Genomic DNA, 18,947 nt, shown 5'->3' with positions numbered 1-18,947 from the left:
CTAATACTGGGAATTCTGAGGAGTATCCTAAAAGTCTGGGAAATGCAGGTAGGAGAAGTGAGAATATGGAGCTAAGCATCTTCAGGTTTACTAGTAGGATCCTAACAATCCCAATAAGGCTTTTAGAGAAAAATACTTGTAGCCTTAACTTCACCTTAAATTTTTTGTATGGAAATAGTTCTGTAGCTATGGAGAGCTATTACATTGTTACATAATAAGCTGTGATTACGTAACTAAACTAAACAGGGCTTGATTTGGTTCTAATTGTGAATTTGTATGTCAGGTTGTTGGCACAGCAACCCAGAAAAACATGTTGATATATGGCAAAAAGAGATTACTCAAAATAGAAGAGTGACTGAAAGCACCATGACACCTGCTCACACCAGTCACGATCCAAAATTCTTCACCGCAAGAAGGATATAGCCCACCTTGGTATTTAGCTACAAGTATGGTTATGGAAAGTGAGGGAAAACATTAACAGAGCAACAACCAACAACAACAAAATATCATTACAATCACAAGAAAGGTTAACACTAGAGGATATTTAGTCACAGCCATATTCAAATACTCTTAAATAAAGCTATGGCATTAAAGCCTGAAGTTTAATAGAACTTGTTTTATTAAATTTTTTGATCTCTCAAAAATGGTTCTCAACCAGGGGTACATGTACCCCGGGGATATATAGAGGTCTTCCAGGGGGTACATCATCTAGATATTTGCCTAGTTTTACAACAGGTTACATAAAAAGCACTAGCTAAGCAAGTACAAACTAAAATTTCATACAGACAATGACTTGTTTATACTGCTCTACATACTATACACTGAAACGTAAGTACCATATTTATATTCAAATTGATTTATTTTATAATTATATGGCACAATTGAGAAAGTAAGCAATTTTTCAGTAATAGTTTGCTGTGACACTTGTATTTTTATGTCTGATGTTGTATGCAAGTAGTTTTGAAGTGAGGTGTAACTTGGGTACACAAGACGAATCAGACTCCTGAAAGGAGTACAGTGGTCTGGAAAGATGAGAGCCACTGTGTTAGCATATTACGTACAGTACTTCCAACAAAAGAACATTTAAACAGGATGGCTTTATGGACATATATTAGCCAAGGTATGTATTCAGAAGAAAAATGCTGATATCTATTGCATAGGCTGCAGGTGGAGCCCCAGGCTCTGTTCCCCCCCCCCCCCCCCCCCACGGCCAGAGACCCGAGCGCCCCTCTGATCGGAGGAGCCCCAGGCCAGCCGAAGCCCTGAGCTCCCTCCCACCCGCCCACTGCGCCTCCCCTCCCCATACTCCAAGCCACCTCAGGAAAAAGCGTCTCATCTGGAAGAAGAGCAGGAGTACTTGTGGCACCTTAGAGACTAACAAATTTATTAGAGCATAAGCTTTCTTATATTCTCTAATAAATTTGTTAGTCTCTAAGGTACCACAAGTACTCCTGTTCTTTTTGCGGATACAGACTAACACGGCTGCTACTCTGAAACCTGTCATCTGGAAGAAGCTTTTGATATGCCCCATGCAGGTTCTGGGGCAGTATGTGCTACTCAGCTTTCTGGGTTCATCAGTAGTCTCTCTGGAGTCCAGGGAGATTACTGATGAACCCAGGAAGCTGAATACCATATACCGCCTCCTCAGCCAATCCAGAACCTGCATGGGGCATAATAAAGCAAAACCTTCTCCTGCCAAACCCCACAACCAGGGGTCCAGCGGCAGCACCAGGGGAGAATGAGTCTCTCTTGGCCTATTATACCTGCTGCCCATGTAGACAGGCATAGGAGGGACTGAACTACTGACAGTGTAATCAAGGAAAATCAACACTAATTTTTTTTTCTCCTTTTTTTCTCTCTACAGAAGCAGACCAATTTGTCATATCTCTATCTAGCACACAACACACTGGAATCTGTACCTCTTAACTTACCAGAGACTCTGCGTGTTCTGCACCTTCAGGTCTCAAAATATTTTTTTAACATTGTACAACAAAGGGCACAGATAATGATTTAGCTAAAATAAGACCACTCTTGCTTTCTTTCATTATTTGTTTTCAATTTGGTTCACACTGTTGTTGTGTTACCATCGTCCAAAAACATTCCACTGAAAACTAAACATTAGTACAAACACGTACCTAAAAATATTTAGCACCATAGCACATGTGCTCATCCTATCTTTGAAATATTAAAAAGCAATAAAGTAGTCGAGATTTCAAATAATTCTTCAGAATAAAGTAAAATAGAAGTTCTCCTAGCTGTTTGGTGGCTGATTGTAACTGTAACGCTGGAATTTGTCACTACTTTGTCTATAAACACTGTTTGTTTCTTTATTTAAGGGCAGTCACCGGCCACAATGAGCAATAGAATAACCCTTTGTCAACAAAATGTACTGGATTTCAGTACCAATGTAAAATTACTGGTTAATAACTGCACTCATAGAATAAACCCTTCAGAAGACATAAAAACAAAAACTTAAGAGTCAGATTCAAAAACAACAAAATAAAAAAAAAAACAAGAAAAAATGAGAGACATAATTAATTATTGGTAAGATTCAGATACTTTCATCTAGGTTTTGATGCTGAAACATTTTCAAACTATCTTTGTTTTGTTTTGCAGTTTAACAACATAACCTCAATCACAGATGACACATTCTGCAAATCCAACAACACACGTTATATCCGTTCACGTATGGATGAGATAAGAATGGAAGGCAACCCAATCATCTTGGCAAAGCATCCTAATGCTTTTTCTTGCTTGAAAACACTGCCTGTAGGAGCATATTATTAACCACTACCTACTAATTACACATGCTAAAAACTTAAGTATGGTAACAGATGATCATTCCTGTTCCTTTTTTAAATGACTATATCCTTTCCCTTATTAATTATGTTTTTCTATATACCTAATGAACTTTTAATCATGTTAAAAATGTAGTTCTAGTCTGAAAAATCACTATGTAAAAAAACAGCATCTGCTCACTTGGCAGACCCAATATCACCTGTACTTTCAGATTCATGTAAGTTTATGACAGTGTCAAAAGTATGGGCTTAACCCTGCAACACTTACTTCTGCAAGCATCCTTTACTCATAGGTATCATTCCTTTAACTTCAGTGGTTTAATTGCAATACTCATATGAATAAGGATTGCAGGATCAGGCTGTAAGTTTTAATTACTTTATTCATACTAACACTGCAAAGCAAACACAACTGTGAGAATGTTATTCTGGCTTGCACATCAGCAGAATTGCTAATTAAGTTCCAAGAGTCAAGTCACCCACACAACTCAATTGCAAGTTGGAGGCAATGGGTTTGCACTGGTGTAACTACAACCAGAATCTGGCTCAAATCATTTTAATTACTGATTAAAATCCATGACCTGTAAAAAGCACAGGTTCACTCTAAGTCTTTGTCTTGGTCAGGAAAATCATTGAATTCAGATCAGGCTTCGAACAGATGAACTTTGTTTATTCTTTTGGTAAACCAAGAAAGTTTCACTGGAACACACTAAGAAAAAATAAAGATGGACTTTTACAATGTCACTTTTTAGAATAGAAGCCATAGTTCAATTACTGGAAAAATGTAAAAAACAGACACAGAAAACTTTAAAATGCTTAGGAATAAAATGCAAAGTTCGTTCTATCTTAAACTGTAAAACGGTGTGAAAAACTAATTCAATTATATTACCAACATGGTTTTACCCTTTTAGCTTTTTTCAGATGCAAGCAATACAAAGGGACAGTCTCATATTAATGGTGGGGGCTTTTGACTAACAGTTCAGATTAAAATAAAGATAACTACACCCTAAAGATATTGATTCTGACTTAACACAAATACACAATTTCAGATTACTTTTCTTTTTCTGTTTTTGTTTGTTTCACTAGGCATTTGCACAGTCCTCATTTGGCTTAGCTGCTTCATAAATACAAGTGTACAAAAAAACCTAATCACTGATACTAGACTTATCCTGGACAAGTGGTATATGAAAGGAGCTTGTTGAAATATGAAAAGTTCTCAACTTCATAGCTACTATTTTTTTTGTTTGTATAGTTATTTAAATTTCAAATACATAAAGGTATTTCACTTTGGAATCACTGTTTTTCCTTAGTAATATAAGCCAGTTTACAGTAACAACTTTTTTTTATTTCCAGTCTAATTAAACAATAATATGACAGTGCTTGACCTGAGCAACGAATATAGTTGAATTGAATATTATTATGTGCACATTAAAAGCCTGAGGTACAGTTAGTATGCACCTATGAAAATTGAAACCTAATAGGCTTTTTAGTAGTGTCAAAACCAAAAATTGTTTGGCTGGTTTTAATTTTCTTGGAGAAGAAAGTAATTATTTTATTATAATTATTTTAAAAAATAAAAATAAGCCAGAAGATTTTTTTTTATCTTGAATACATAATTAAGAAAAATCACAATCACACTTGCACCAGTATTGTTTCATTTTTTTTCTTTTAAATCCCCTGACATTTTGAAAATTAAATTTATCACTCTTGTTGGGGTTGATGAGTTAACTAGCAGCTAGAACACTTGATTTTCATTTTCCATTTAAAAAAAATTACTCTTGAGTCATGATACTCCTATGCTTTAAAGTTTTTAATAAAAAAATAAAAACATCCACCCACAGCAGCCACCATTATATTCCAAGTTCAAGTCAAGCTGATGCCAAAAGGAAAAAAAAAAAACATTTCTTTGTCCTAGTAGTGGCCAATGTATAACAGGAAGAAGATTCATCTTAACAACAACCAGTATAAGAGTAATAATGTTGTACATGTAGCAGGCGCACTATATCTTGCTCCAAACCTTGATTAGTAGAGAAAGCTCTTTCCATACATAAATAGGACCAAAGAACAATGTTTAAAGTTGGTTTAGGATTGCTTTCGTATGAAAAAACAGGTTTTTATACATATTAGAACGAGTCATCAATATTTCTTAAAAATGCTCTTCAACAGTCATTATTAAAGATTTATTTATATATTGTACCACAAACTAGCAGGTAAATTAACTTAATCTCCTAATATTCTCTCAAAAAAGCTAAAATGCTACAAGAAGACAAGGGATAGTCTCTGAAATACTAGTGTATGTAATTTTATATGGTTTAATTTATCGTCCCCAACACAGTGTAGTTTAGCTCTCAAAAGCCTTAGAGTAATATAGGAGACGGGCTTGGAAATTAAGGAATTTCTGAAAACTCTATCATGTACTTGTTTCACCTTCATTTCTAATAATCTCTTATGAAGCTGAATACAGATTTCTTAATCTACTGATTTTTTTTGACCAATCATTCTTTTGTAATCCATGGCTTTTTTTAATGAAACTTGAAAGTATTTTTTTTCTTCCTTATTAGTCCAGCAGCATCAGTTAAGATACAGTAACTCCTCACTTAACGTCCTCCGGCTTAACGTTGTTTTGAAGTTACATTGCTGCTCTATTAGAGAACATACTCATTTAAAGTTGTGCAATGCTCCCTTATAACGTCGTTTGGCTGACTTTACAAGGGAGCATTACACAAGTTCCTATTCTCCACCTCCTCCCCCTCCCTTCCTCCCGCCCTTCCAGCACTTCCCCTGCCGCCAAACAGCTGTTTGGCGGCACTTAGGATTTTCTGTGACAGAGGGAGGGAGCGAGTGGGGAAGCTGCCTCCCCCTCCCCCTCCCGGCAGGCAGAGTCACCCGGAACGCAGGGGCTTTAGGGGCTGGCAGGGCCCTGGCCTGCAGCTCTAAAGCCCCTTTCGGAATGCGGCCCTGCGAGCACAGGCCGGAGGACTCAGGAGGAGCAGGGGCAGCCACGCAGCCAGCGAGAAGCGGCGCTTTCCACTTCAAAGCCAGACGGAGAGAAGCGGCACTTTGAAGGGGAAAGCGCTGCTTCTCTCCATCTGCGGGCTGCACGGCTGCCCCTGCTCCTCCTGAGTCCTCCGGGCCATGGAGGAGCAGGGGCAGCTGCACAACCAGCGGCTGGAGAGAAGCGGTACTTTCCCCTTCAAAGCCGGCCAGAAAGAAGTGGCGCTTTGAAGGGGAAAGCGCCACTTCTCTCCGGCCGCTGGCTGCGCGGCTGCCCGTGCTCCTCCTGAGTCCTCCAGCCTGTGCTCGCAGGGCCACATTGCAAAAGGGGCTTTGGAGCTGCAGGCCAGGGCCTCAGGGCCCCCTTAGCCCAGGGCCCTGCAGCCCCTAAAGCCCCTGCATTCCGGGTGGCCCTGCCTGCTAGGGGAAGGAGGAGAGCAGCTCCCAGAATCGCGGCTCCCAGAATTGCGGCCATGGGGGCGGTGCCACGCTGCGCAGAGCCACCTGCACACCCCCTGCACCAAACAAGAGCTGCCCAGGTAAGTGCTCTGCACCTCCTGCCTGCCCCAGCTCTGAGCCTCCTCCCACACTCCCACCCTGAGCGCCCTCCCGTACCCTAACTGCCTCCCAGACCCTGCCCTCCCGCACCCTAACTGCCTCCCAGACCCTGCACCCCAGTCCTGAGCCCCAGGGGTAAGCCAGGGGCACCTCCCCACCACAGTACAGTACAGTATATAATGCCTTTTATCTGCCCCCCAAAAATTTCCTTGGAACCTAACCCCCCGCATTTACATTAAATCTTCTGGGAAAATTGGATTCGTTTAACATCGTTTCACTTAAAGTTGCATTTTTCAGGAACATAACTACAACGTTATGTGAGGAGTTACTGTATGGCAGCATCGCTGAGAGCAGATCTTGTTACTTTAAATTGTATATGCTCTGTACCAGCAGCAGATGGCCTTGCCTATGTTAGGATTTTAGCCATTGATGTAGTGGCACCAGTGTAAACCCCTCGTGTAGATGCACTGGACTGGTGCAGTGAGTCTGTACTAGTGATGATAGAGTGGTATAGCTACACTGGTGACTAAAATCTAAGAGACAAGGGCTTACAAGACATTGTTTTTATCAAAATTCTACTTAAAGTAATTCCTCTTTCAGAGGTGGGGGTGATAGTTATATACTTTAAAATTTACATATTTAAAATCTGGAGAACAATCTCTATGAGATTACAACATTTTTATGTTAAGTTAAATTTTGGAACTGTAATGTTTGACAGTGTCACTTTAAAACAACTGCATCTGCCTATTTATGTTATTAATTTATTCACATGCTATAAACTCGCTGAGAAGACAACCAAGTATACTGCTCTGTATTTTGTGATAATTGCTGATTGCTTGCTTTAAAATCAGACACTGACTACATAACTATCATTGCATTTTGTGTCAGTTTAACATTTTACTGCAATCATCAGTTCATATATCACTTAACAGTTTTAAATACAGTCCTACCAACTACATAACATCCATGTATAATATACATTTTTTGTGTACAAAATTCAAACAAGCTTGACCTTCCAGTCTAGTAATACGAAATTATTATGGCTCTTAAAACAGAAAGTTCTATAAATGAGCAACTAACAAAAACCACCTGTGAATGCTTCAAACCCCAAAGGAAATATTTGTATGGAGACTGTCACATATTTGCGGCATTTACTAAAAACAAACTGGTTACTGGTGGCAACCCAATCAGCTGACTGTCCCAAATTCCTTATCAGACATTTGAAACAAATAAAAAACTGCCCTCCAAAGCACTCCCACTTAGTAATATTTTATTGCCCTCCAGCAAATCATCAAAACAAAAACCTCATCTTCAGAGTGGTCCTTCATACTACAATAAAACACACCATAAGCAACACTGTCATTATTTCCAAATATGACCCTGTAACAAAAGGCTTCAGTGTGATACTGTGCAAAGTCATCTGGTCATAACATTCATACAAAATCTAATACAACAAACAAAATGGTGATGCTGTATCAAGCCCCATAGATTAAGATGTCTATTGTAAACTGAATACTGTATCAATCTTTATTTTTAGTGTAGGTGTATCCTTTTTTATTTTCCGTACTAATAGTACTATTTTAACCATTGCTCACCCGCCCCTAGGTGCATTAATAATAAAGCCAAAAAAATATACCTTAGCCGTCAAATTATCATTTTTTCTGCTGACTGTTTGTGACACCTTTGAACCTCTTCCTGTCTCTCCTATCTCAGAAAACATTCCTTATATGTCTGGTAAAATTATCACAATGTTGTCAAGAACAAGTGGTCCTCTAAGTCTCTTAACAGGTCTATACTCATTAATCATGCTTGGGAAAGTAAAAAGGGTCCCCAAAAAGTATGTTTTTCTTAATCCTCTTCTAGTAATTTTTTTCATAGAAAAGAAAGTAACTGTAGAATCATTACATTTGTCATACTGATGGATAAAGAGTGTTCAATGTTATGTTTACTACTTATTATTTAACATTAATATTTTGCATCATAAACTCCAAGAATTGAAGCAAGAAAATCTTTTCTGTTCCTTATTATACAAGATGTTCACTAATAAAGTCTTTTGCATGTAATATTCAGGGACTAAGAGAAGTGAAAATGGCTTTCAAAAGGATTAAGATCTGAGGTAGTATCTTAGTGAGATGTCAGGGTTTTTTAAAAGATTTTTTTCCAAATTTTTAATATGTATATTTACCAGACTTCTAAATGAACCATATGCCTAAATATGAAAACTACAAAAACTTTTTTAGTGAATACATTTTTGATCAAAAAAAGTATTTCTTCATATTCTGCTAATTCATTTGAACAAAATGGGTCAAATTAATCAGTGATCTAACTCCATTGAAGTCAATGCACTTATATCAGAGATGAAATTGGCTTAATAGGCCTGTCTTACATGTTTTACTAGTGTCTCTTAATTATCCATTTTAAAACTAATCTTTAATGAAAATATTCTTTCAACAAACAGAACTGTATGCTTTGGAAAAATATAAGAGTTAATTCACAAGGAAATTAATAATTATTTTGAAAGTTGGCTCCAAGAGGAATTGTAGGACCAACATTTCCATATGAACTTTGGATTTTTCATACATGAGACATACTTTTTTTGTATCTACAAATTGTCTCTCCTGTCTTTCTAGGCATAATAGAAAAAAATCTTACTTTCAGATGACAATATGTTCAACAGCTCACAAATCTTTTTGGGTAAAGGGCCACAGTTAACTTATATCATAACACTTAACATTAAAAAATTGCAAATTAACAAAAAACAAAAACACACAAACAACTGTGTTCTCTTTGTGTTTGACAACACTTTGTCAATAGTCAGTTTCATTATTTCCATGCATAGTCATTTAGTAAAGATGTAATTGATTATGAGAAGTCCCTTAAAATATCAGTGTAATAGAAAAAGACAGGGGGGAAAAATAGTTACATTGTGCAAGGTGCTTTGTCAGGTAACAGAAATTTTTAAAAGTCAATTTTAAAATACATCATGTTGACAGTATCTCTTTAAATGTTAAGTTTTAAGCTTTAAAAATTATCAACTTAAAATAAGAATGCATGCAGCTCTATCGTTATTCAAACACTGTTACAAAACATGGGAAGAGAAAAGTTCACTTTTGCCAATGTTTTTAAAAGAGCTGCATAATAAGTTGCAATTATCTTCAAACCTGCCCCCTTTTTAACTTCAAAATGGATTTTGGAATGACTGACATTTACTGTAGAAAGTTACTATATTCATAGAGTTTACACACTTAATGGCTGCTATCATGGAATTTACACACATGAACTAAGGACCAATAAAGCATCATTGCAGCTCCTAGCATCAATGATCCATATGCCCTCATGTCTTCCGCTACCTCCTTCTTTCTGCTTCTTCATATAAGACCCCAAAGAGGAACAGGAATAACTGTGTGTACAGTGATACTAAGGATTAGAGCACTTCAGGGTGGCATGATCACACCGTTGCAAGATCAGTTAGTGATGGCAAAGATTTCTTTTTCATATCATAAAAGATTATATTAATCTTTACCCACCACATTCTTGCTCCAGGACAGAGTTAGGAAATCTCCCTATGCATCAGAAAATAATTGGGTTACAGATTGTCTCCATTGTTACATTACAACCGAAAACAGAAAAGGGTAGAGTATTTCATGGTGGACAGAAGATATCTGAGCACGATAAAATTACCACAACATCACCAGTAGCAAATGGCCCACCATGTTAGCATGTGCAGTGCCATTCTTGCACTGTACCTCTGAGCATACCTATGAAGGATTCTGCAGTAGCTGGAAGAATACTAGCAAGGAACTTCCATGATAATATCAACAGTCTTTACTGTACATAAAATGTTTAACTAGGGAGGCTAGATCATATTTTAGCCATGTGTGGTCAGTTAATTCTATTACTAAGAGACTGAATGATAGAATTTTGAGGTCAGGTTGATTTTTGGAGGAAAGTCAATGATTGAAAGCTTTCTACATAACCCTTTAACAGGAGTTAGAAAGAGCAACAAAAACAAAGGAGTTGAGCATCACATGAGCAAAAACCTCTATGAATGTACTGGAGGAACAATACAGAACAGTGATGTAAAAGAGTGTGTTGTAATCATAAAATATGATATTAAAGGAGAAAAAGAATTATGCTAAATGTACAAAAAAGTAATGGGTACACAGCAGATTTTAGGTTGAACTGAGGTTAATTCAGAGAAAATGACTGTTCAGGAAAGGAAGTAATAAGAAAGAGGTGGTAAAACTGATTTAGGGAAGTATTTAAGAAGGTGAGTAATGTTCTTCATGTATAATTATTTTTATAGCTTAAAAATTTTACCAAGCTATCTATTTGTCATCTTGGGGCTAAGAAAAAATGTTGATAAGTTAGTTAAATGAGCTTGGCATATGCCTACTGTAGTTGTGCATGTTGAAATAAAAAAAACAAGGGAAAAGCACTGTGTCCCCATTCAAATGCCTAGCACACTTATGACTACTAATAAAAAATAAGAAAAATCTAATAGAAATACCTCTAAGAGGGTTCCGGCTATTTTCTAAGTCAAGAAAAAAATATTCTCATAGCCTAAAAGCCATCACACAACTTTATTCAATGGCAGAACATCCTTTAAACAGTTGGAAACTTCAACTAAAACGTTACGGATAAAAAAATAAAGTAAAATTGTATTACCATGAAAGTTCCATGGCTTGTAAGAAAACTGTACAGGATCACAGTTCACTTTCATAATTCTGTTCAATGGCACATCTTTCATAGCAAAGTCATAGCGATTCTTGGACCTTTTAATGAATTTAAGCCCCTACTCTCTCTTGAACCACATAATATCAAACTAGTGTTAACCTTACCATACACAAGCCCTCCTCAGGTACATTCTTCATTAATAAATCTTAATTTGCTATCTCTTCATTTAATGAACATGTTTTTGTTTAGATAAGTTATTTTCTGTTTGCTTTTTCACTGGCATTACAGACAGCTATTTGAATAGTTATCAAGCTATGCTATAACTATGCTATTACAACAATATTATGTACCTTCAAATACAGTACTTAACAGCATTTATAGGACCTCAGACCTTGAAATTGCTGTTGTGACTCTTTGGTTTTTACTATTACTTATACTATATTTTTATTGTCTAAGACCTCTGAAAAATAAAAAATATTACAGAAACAAATTGGTTTATATTTTGCTACAGAACGACTCATGTTTTGATACCTTAAATTCTCAGCTGTGAACATGACTACAACATAATTAATCCCGCATTAACAGATAAAAGTAGAATTGACAAAATCTGTAATCATTCTGTCAGAATACGCAACCATTCCGCTGCTTTGCTGAGCTGATTTTTGCCTCAATATATACGCTTATTCTACTTTCAAGACACATTTTAACATCACCTCCCTGGCTAGTAATTATGCATATATCAACAGCCACGTCATCCCAATACAAATATGTAAAATAAATTTTAAAATATCCATAAAAATGGGGAAAAGTTGACTCAAATATTCCATTTTTTCTTAAATTTTCCATTGGCTCTTACTATGTTTTTTTCAATAGACTACACATGGGCTGAAATCCTCCAGGTTTACAAAGGACCAATGGGAGTTTTCTTGAGCAATGACAGAATGAAGATAGATCATTTGAATATCAGCTTCAGGGTTAGATTGTGCATAAACAACCATTTCAATTTGTAAGCATGTAAAATACCCTGTCAAAAAAGAGGAAGTCCTTGCGTCTGTTCTCAAGTTGTGTAGCTATATCTTTGGAATCTTCTCCTTTCCTGGACTACAGTGAAAGGTTCATGTCTGGTACGAAGAGGTTACCCAATTTTTTTTCTTCCATATTTCTTTATTTTATGGTTGGTTGGTTAAACCTTTATCCCTAATAAGGCATTTTAGTTAAAAAAAAGCCAACCACCACCACCACCACCACAAAACTGTAGCATGACATCTTATGCCATTACAGTTCTAATGGATTTGAACGGGTAAATCCCATGACATTTTTATATGAGGTCCACTACTGCCAGTCACATCTTGTATAAGGCCTTTTTTTTTTTTTTTTTTGCTACAAGAGGTAACATTTGAAATTAATGTTTTTTATAAAAATTCCAGGGAATAAATTTTATTGCTTTGAGATGGTATGCTGAGTACATATTTTGCCAATTGATTTATTTTTTAAAACTTAAATCACTGTTCTTCCCAATAAAACTATAGCAGAATGAATGAAACACCACTAAGGAACAAATCATTATTTACATGAAAAATTATACAAAACAATGGCGAGAAGTAAACTAGCTGAAGAACAATGTAGTTTAAAGTTAACTGTATTCTCCAATTAAAATTAAGGGACAATTGCTCCCCTGCCTATACCAAACAGCTCCGAATGGGAATGTTGCCTTCCAGAGATATGAAAAGATTGAGAGGCTCAAATCCAAATTATTGCTCATCACAGCTGAGAAGCAGTGTTTAGATGTGACGTAGCCTACAAATGTTGCGTTATTTTGACATATTATTTTGCATTAGTTATTCTGAAAAGAAAACTCAGTTGTACTACCTACTAAAAGATTGGCTTATTTTCATCACTTGAAAACATCAGATGCCCTACATTTCAAAAAACACTGCAGATATATATAGTATTTCCTATGATCCTGGTAAAGAGGGTCTACCATGTCTGCACGGGATTATAAATACCGCCCCCACCCCTTCCAGTCAGCAGGAAAGGCAAACCAGTGACCTTCTCCTGACCTGGCCCCAACTGCTTCCTGACCTTCTTGTTCATCCTAAGAAATTTTCTCCCTTCTCCACACCTGCTGCAAAAGGGCAACACCCCTTTTCTTTCAACTAGCCAGAGAAAGACCCACTCACATGAAGGTTGCAGTCGGCACAGTATTTTAAATTTCACTGATGCTTTTACACTGATTTAATCAGACTGCAATTTGTCTGAACAAGAATATGAAAAATACTATGACAAAATCAACTTAAATGACACATTAATAAAGAATTTGTCTTTTGTACATATGGGACACAAAACAGCCAGTAAGTCTATAAACCTTTGGATAATGTTTTTTCTCCTCCAATTTCAAGTTCAATAGTAGTATAATTAAAAAGTGAGTTCTACTCAAAATTAAGATTGTTCTATTATTCTGAAAAGTGCTATGGAGAGTAATACTTATGCTCAATTTGCCCTTTTATCATAAAACTCTTATTAATATCAACACTTAGGAATGATAAAGGATGAAATATACAGAATGTCTTGTCATACACTACCTTGAAATGTTTGAAGGTGCATTTGCGATGTTCACACCACTCAGCAAAGGATGAAAGGCTTCTGAAAAACAGCAAAAGGTTTCCTCGTTCTTCGGCACTGTGGAGAAAAAAAGAACAACCTATGTAGTGCCTTCAGGCAGTTCTGGTAAAAAGCATCTATGATGAGTATATATGACATGGGTTTTTTCTGCTAAATAATTTATAGCTAAATTAATTACATTTGTTTCTTAAGCCCAGAACTTGCAACAAGTTGCATAATGGAAGAACCCTCCACATACACGCTAATTTAAGGCAATGGGTATCTCTGCAGTGCTCATTGGAGGATCGAGATGTTAGTTTTTAAAATTTCTGTAGTACTACTGCTAATAAGATGTAAACAGACAATATGGGACTCAAGGAACATACTATCAAAACAAAAGATATAAAAACAAATAAGAAAGAAATGTATATAGTTTTAGCACATTACATCATCTCTTTTAGGTATGGTCATTTTTTATTTTAATATATATTGGTTTTCATATTTCTGAACCCTGACTCCTGCCCTTCGCACCCACTGTTAGGGGCAAGGGAGGAGTCTCACGCAACACGGAGGAGGATTTTGTGGATGAGGAAGAGGAGGAGGAGGAGAATGCGTAGCAGGCAAGCTGTGAATATGTTCTCCCCAGCAGCCAGGACCTTTTCATCACCCTGGAGCCAAGGTGGGATCCCCGACCCTGAAAACGGAGAAGGCCCCTCTGGTGAATGCACATTTGTAACTACAGTACAGAGTTTAAAAGCAATAGTGTTTAATGTTTGATTTGCCCTGACGACTTGAGATGCATTCGTGGCCAGTACAGCTACTGGAAAAGTCTGCTAACTTCTCTGGGGATGGAGCAGGAATCTCCAGGGACATTTCCATGAAGCTCTCCTGGAGGTACTCTGAAAGTCTTTGCAGAAGGTTTCTGGGGAGGGCTGCCTTATTTCGTCCTCCACGGTAGGACACTTTACCATGCCAAGCCAGTAGCAAGTAGTCTGGAATCATTGCAGCACAAAGTATGGCAGCGAATGGTCCGGGGTTTTCATCGCATTCAAGCAACATTTGGTCTATATCTTTCTGTGTTAGCTTCAGGATAGTGATATCATTCATGGTCACCTGGTTGAAATAGGGGAATTTTTGTAAATTCACCCGAAAACCACAGCCCCTCCTTTTAAATGGCAAACCCAACCGGCATTGCTTGCTATGGGAAAGGAGGACGCTGCAGTTTGAAAACATTCCCACATTTTATCAAGGCATTAGAAGGCAAACCCGCGTACCCTTTGGTTTACCGTGGCTGCCTGGAAACCAAGTTCTGTTGCCCAGCCATGTGGCTAAGAGACGGCAGCATGTGTGATGTGTCACCATACCAGCAGGCACTCAAAATAAAAGGAAAAATGCGACCTTGTACCTAAAGCACATGTGCTGTCTGCTGTGAATTGCTTGATTCACTGTAAAAGAATCTCTCTTTTGTTCTCAGAAATGTATCATCTTAAATTTTACTCTCCCTTTTTATCCCCCCGCAGGTGCAAATTTTTCTATGCTCCCCCTACCATTTCCGTCCCTGAGGTTATTTCAGATTAGAAGGCGAAAAAAACCACATGCGATGACATGTTTTCCGAGCTCATGCAGTCCTCCCGCACTGATAGGGCACAGCTGAATGCCTTGAGGCATTCAGTGGCAGAGTCCAGGAAAGCATTAAGTGAGTGCAATGAGAAGAGGCAGGATGCAAAGCTGAGGCTAATGGGGAAGCAAACGGACATGATCAGGCATCTGGTGGTGCTGCAGTAAAGCCAACAAGAGCACAGACCGCCGCTGCATCCACTGTACAACCGCCTGCCCTCCTCCCCAAGTTCCATATCCTTCTCACCTAGACGCCCAAGAATGCGGGGGGGGAGGGAGGCTCCGGGCACCCAGCCACTGCACTCCAGAGGATGGCCCAAGCAACAGAAGGTTGTCATTCAAACAGTTTTGATTTGTAGTGTGGCTACAATAAGCAATGTGGCCTTATCCTTCCCTACCCCACCTGGGAAACCTTATCAGTTATCTCCCCTTTTTTTTTTTTAATTAAGAAAGAATGCATGGTTTCAAAACAATAGTGACTTTATTTCCTTTGCCAGCTGTGACCAAAGGGGGGAGGGTGGTTGGCTTACAGGGACTTAAATTCAACAAAGGGGGCGGGTTTGCATCAAGGAGAAACACACACAACTGTCACACCGTAGCCTGACCAGTCATGAAACCAGTTTTCAAAGCCTCTCCGATGCGCAGTGCGCCTACTTGTGCTCTTCTAATAGCCCTGGTGTCTGGCTGTTCAAAATTGGCAGCCAAGCGATTTGCCTCAACCTTCCACCCCGCCATAAACATCTCCCCCTTACTCTCACAGATATTATGGAGCACACAGAAAGCAGTAATAACAATGGGAATACTGGTTGCGCTGAGGTCTAACCTAGTCAGCAAACAGCACCAGCGAGCTTTTAAACGTCCAAAGACACATTCTACAACCATTCTGCACTTGCTCAGCCTATAGTTGAACTGCTCCTTACTACTGTCCAGACTGCCTGTATAAGGCTTCATGAGCCATGGGAGCAAGGGGTAGGCTGGCTCTCCAAGGAGAACTATTGGCATTTCAACATCCCCAACAGTAATTTTCTGGTCTGGAAAGTAAATCCCTTCTTGCAGCTGCTCAAACAGCCCGGAGTTCCTAAAGATGCGAGCGTCATGCACCTTTCCCAGCCACTCCACGTTGATGTTGGTGAAACATCCCTTGTGATCCACCAGGGCTTGCAGCACCATTGAGAAGTACCCCTTGTGGTTTATGTACTGGTTGGCAAGGTGGTCCAGTGCCAAGATAGGGATATGCATTCTGTCTATCGCCCCACCACAGTTAGGGAAACCCATTGCAGCAAAGCCATCCACTATGACCTGCACATTTCCCAGAGTCACTACCCTTGATAGCAGAACGTCAGTGATTGCATTGGCTATTTGAATCACAGCAGTCCCAACAGTAGATTTGCCCACTCCAAATGATTCCCGACTGACCGGTAGCAGTCAGGCGTTGCAAGCTTCCATAGTGCTATCGCCACTCGCTTCTCAACAGTCAGGGCAGCTCTCATCTTCGTATTCCTGTGCTTCAGGGTGGAGGAAAGCTACTCACAGAGTTCCAGGAAAGTGTCCTTACGCATGCAAAACTTTCGCAGCCACTGGGAATCATCCCATACCTGCAACACTGCGGTCCCACAAGTCTGTGCTTGTTTGCCGGGCCCAGAATCAGCGTTCCACTGTATCAACCAGCCCCACTGCCGCCATGATGTCCCAATTGCCAGAGCCCATGCTTTCGGGAACGTCTGTGTCCATGTCCTCATCACAATCATCCTCGTGCTGCCGTCTCTTAGCCAGGTTCTGCACATACTGCAGTATAATGAGCAAGGTGTTTACAATGCTCGCAACAGCAGCGGTGAGCTGAGCGGGCTCCATGCTTGCCGTGCTATGATGTCTGCACAGGTAACCCAGGCAAAAAGGCACGAAATGATTGTCTGCATTTGCTTTCACAGAGGGAGTAAGAGAGGGGAGAGTGACAACATGTACCCAAAACCACCTGCAACAATGTTTTTTTCCCCATCAGGCATTGGGAGCTTAACCCATAATTCCAAGGGGCAGCGGAAACTGTGCGATAGCTTCCCACAGTGCACTGCTCCATGAGTCAATACTAGCCACGGTAGTGAGGACACACTCCGCCAACTTAATGCACTTAGTGAGGACATACACAATCGACTGCATAAAATCGATTTCTAAAAATCGACTTCTATAAAATCAACCTAATTTCGTAGTGTAGACATACCCTTACAGTCCAAAAAATGAGAAAATGCTAATTGCTGCTTGGGGTTCTCTTAAATTTCCTGTATCTCAACTTTAACTAGAATTTCTTTCAGACAGAATTAATCCCACTGAGAACAATAGGTGTAAAACAGCCAAATGAGATGATATAATATTTTGCTGCAAGGCCTGCAATCTTCTATTAGCAGTAAGCACAAGCTAGGTAAAATTTTTTGACAATGGAACACAATGGTAGACCACAAGATGCTCATTATGTTTCCAGTCTGGCTTAAACATCTGTTGACATGAAACCCTGAACTTTTTTTAAATATATATCTCAGTCATTATATACAGAACTAAATCTATCTTGGTTCTGACTAGCTTATATTTAGGCTTGAAAGGATTTGATTTTTATGGGTAAATCTTAGTAAACGTTGATTTCACTATACACCCACAAACAGATGAAAATATATTTCTATAGATAATAAATATTTATAAATCGGCAAAGTACGAAAAACGCTGCAGAGCAGGCAGAGAGTCTGCCTTAGCAGCAGCCCCCCTGCACCACCGGAGATCGCGATCAACTGGGAGACTCTCCACAATTGACCTCGACCAGTTGGTGACCACTGGATTAGAGGCATGGATGAATCTTTATTGGATAAAGAAGAAAAGTATTTTCTCTTTGGTTTGGCCTTCTCCAATTTTAATTCTGATTGTAAATCCAACATCGCAATTACCTCAGATCTGTCACCTAAAAAGAATGGCTCAGGTATGGGAATCTTCCTCACATCCTCTGCAGTGAAGATCAATGCAAAGAATTCATTTAGCTTCTCTGCAATGGCTTTGTCTTTCTTCAGTGCTCATTTAGCACCTTAATCATCCAGTGACCCACTGATTTTTTGTCAGGGTTCCTGCTTCTGATGTACTTAAAAAAAAAAAAAAAATGATGTTAGCGTGCATCTTTTACTAACTGCACTTCCAATTCTTTTTTTGGCCAACCTAATTATATTTTTAACTTGACTTGCCACCGTTTATACTCCTTTTGATTTTCCTCAGTAGGGTTTAACTTCCAATTTTTAAAGGATGCCCTTTTGCCTTTAACCACCTCTTTTACTCTGCTGTTTAACTATGGTGGCATTCTTTTGGTCCTGTTGTTTATCAAACTTGAAATTTAGATTAAGGTTTCTAACTAAGAGGGGTGAAGTTCTTGAAAAGCCTTCCAAGGGGAGCAGAGGGGGCAAAAAAATCTAACTTGTTTGAAGACTGAGCTTGATAAGTTTATGGAGTGGATGGTATGATGAGGTTGCCTACAATGTTACATGGCCCATCTGCATCTTCTATTAGCAAATATTTCCAACAACTAGGGATGGGACATTAGACATGGAGGGCTCTGAGTTACTACAGAGAATTCCTTCCCACGTGTCTGGCTGATAAGTCTCACCCACGTGCTGAGGCTCTAACAGATTGCCCTATTTGAGGTTAGGAAGGAAATTTCCCCTGGGTCAGATTGGCAGA

General features: G+C 38.8%; 2 protein-coding genes across 7 annotated transcripts in view; one reads left to right on the top strand and one right to left on the bottom strand.

The window, feature by feature from the left end:
* The window catches only part of OGN (osteoglycin), a 29,452-nt gene extending 21,040 nt beyond the window's left edge, over positions 1-8,412 (top strand). The window contains exons 5-6 of the mRNA XM_024102985.3: positions 1,865-1,960; positions 2,617-8,412. Coding sequence (XP_023958753.2) covers positions 1,865-1,960; positions 2,617-2,787 — 267 coding nt within the window. The 3' untranslated portion in view covers positions 2,788-8,412. The remainder of the gene's footprint in view (positions 1-1,864; positions 1,961-2,616) is intronic.
* Positions 1-18,947, bottom strand: part of CENPP (centromere protein P) — a 328,523-nt gene that overhangs the window by 285,921 nt on the left and 23,655 nt on the right. For all 6 annotated transcript variants that reach the window (XR_010589107.1, XM_065551270.1, XM_065551268.1 and 3 more), the window contains one exon: positions 13,607-13,703. Coding sequence is in view for 5 of the 6 variants with exons in the window: in XM_065551270.1 (XP_065407342.1) it covers positions 13,607-13,703 (97 nt within the window). In the remaining variant the exon portion in view is untranslated. The remainder of the gene's footprint in view (positions 1-13,606; positions 13,704-18,947) is intronic.

Source organism: Chrysemys picta, chromosome 7 (genome assembly GCF_011386835.1).
Source record: "Chrysemys picta bellii isolate R12L10 chromosome 7, ASM1138683v2, whole genome shotgun sequence".
Taxonomy (NCBI): domain Eukaryota; kingdom Metazoa; phylum Chordata; order Testudines; family Emydidae; genus Chrysemys; species Chrysemys picta.
This window is presented reverse-complemented; position numbering and strand designations above follow the sequence as displayed.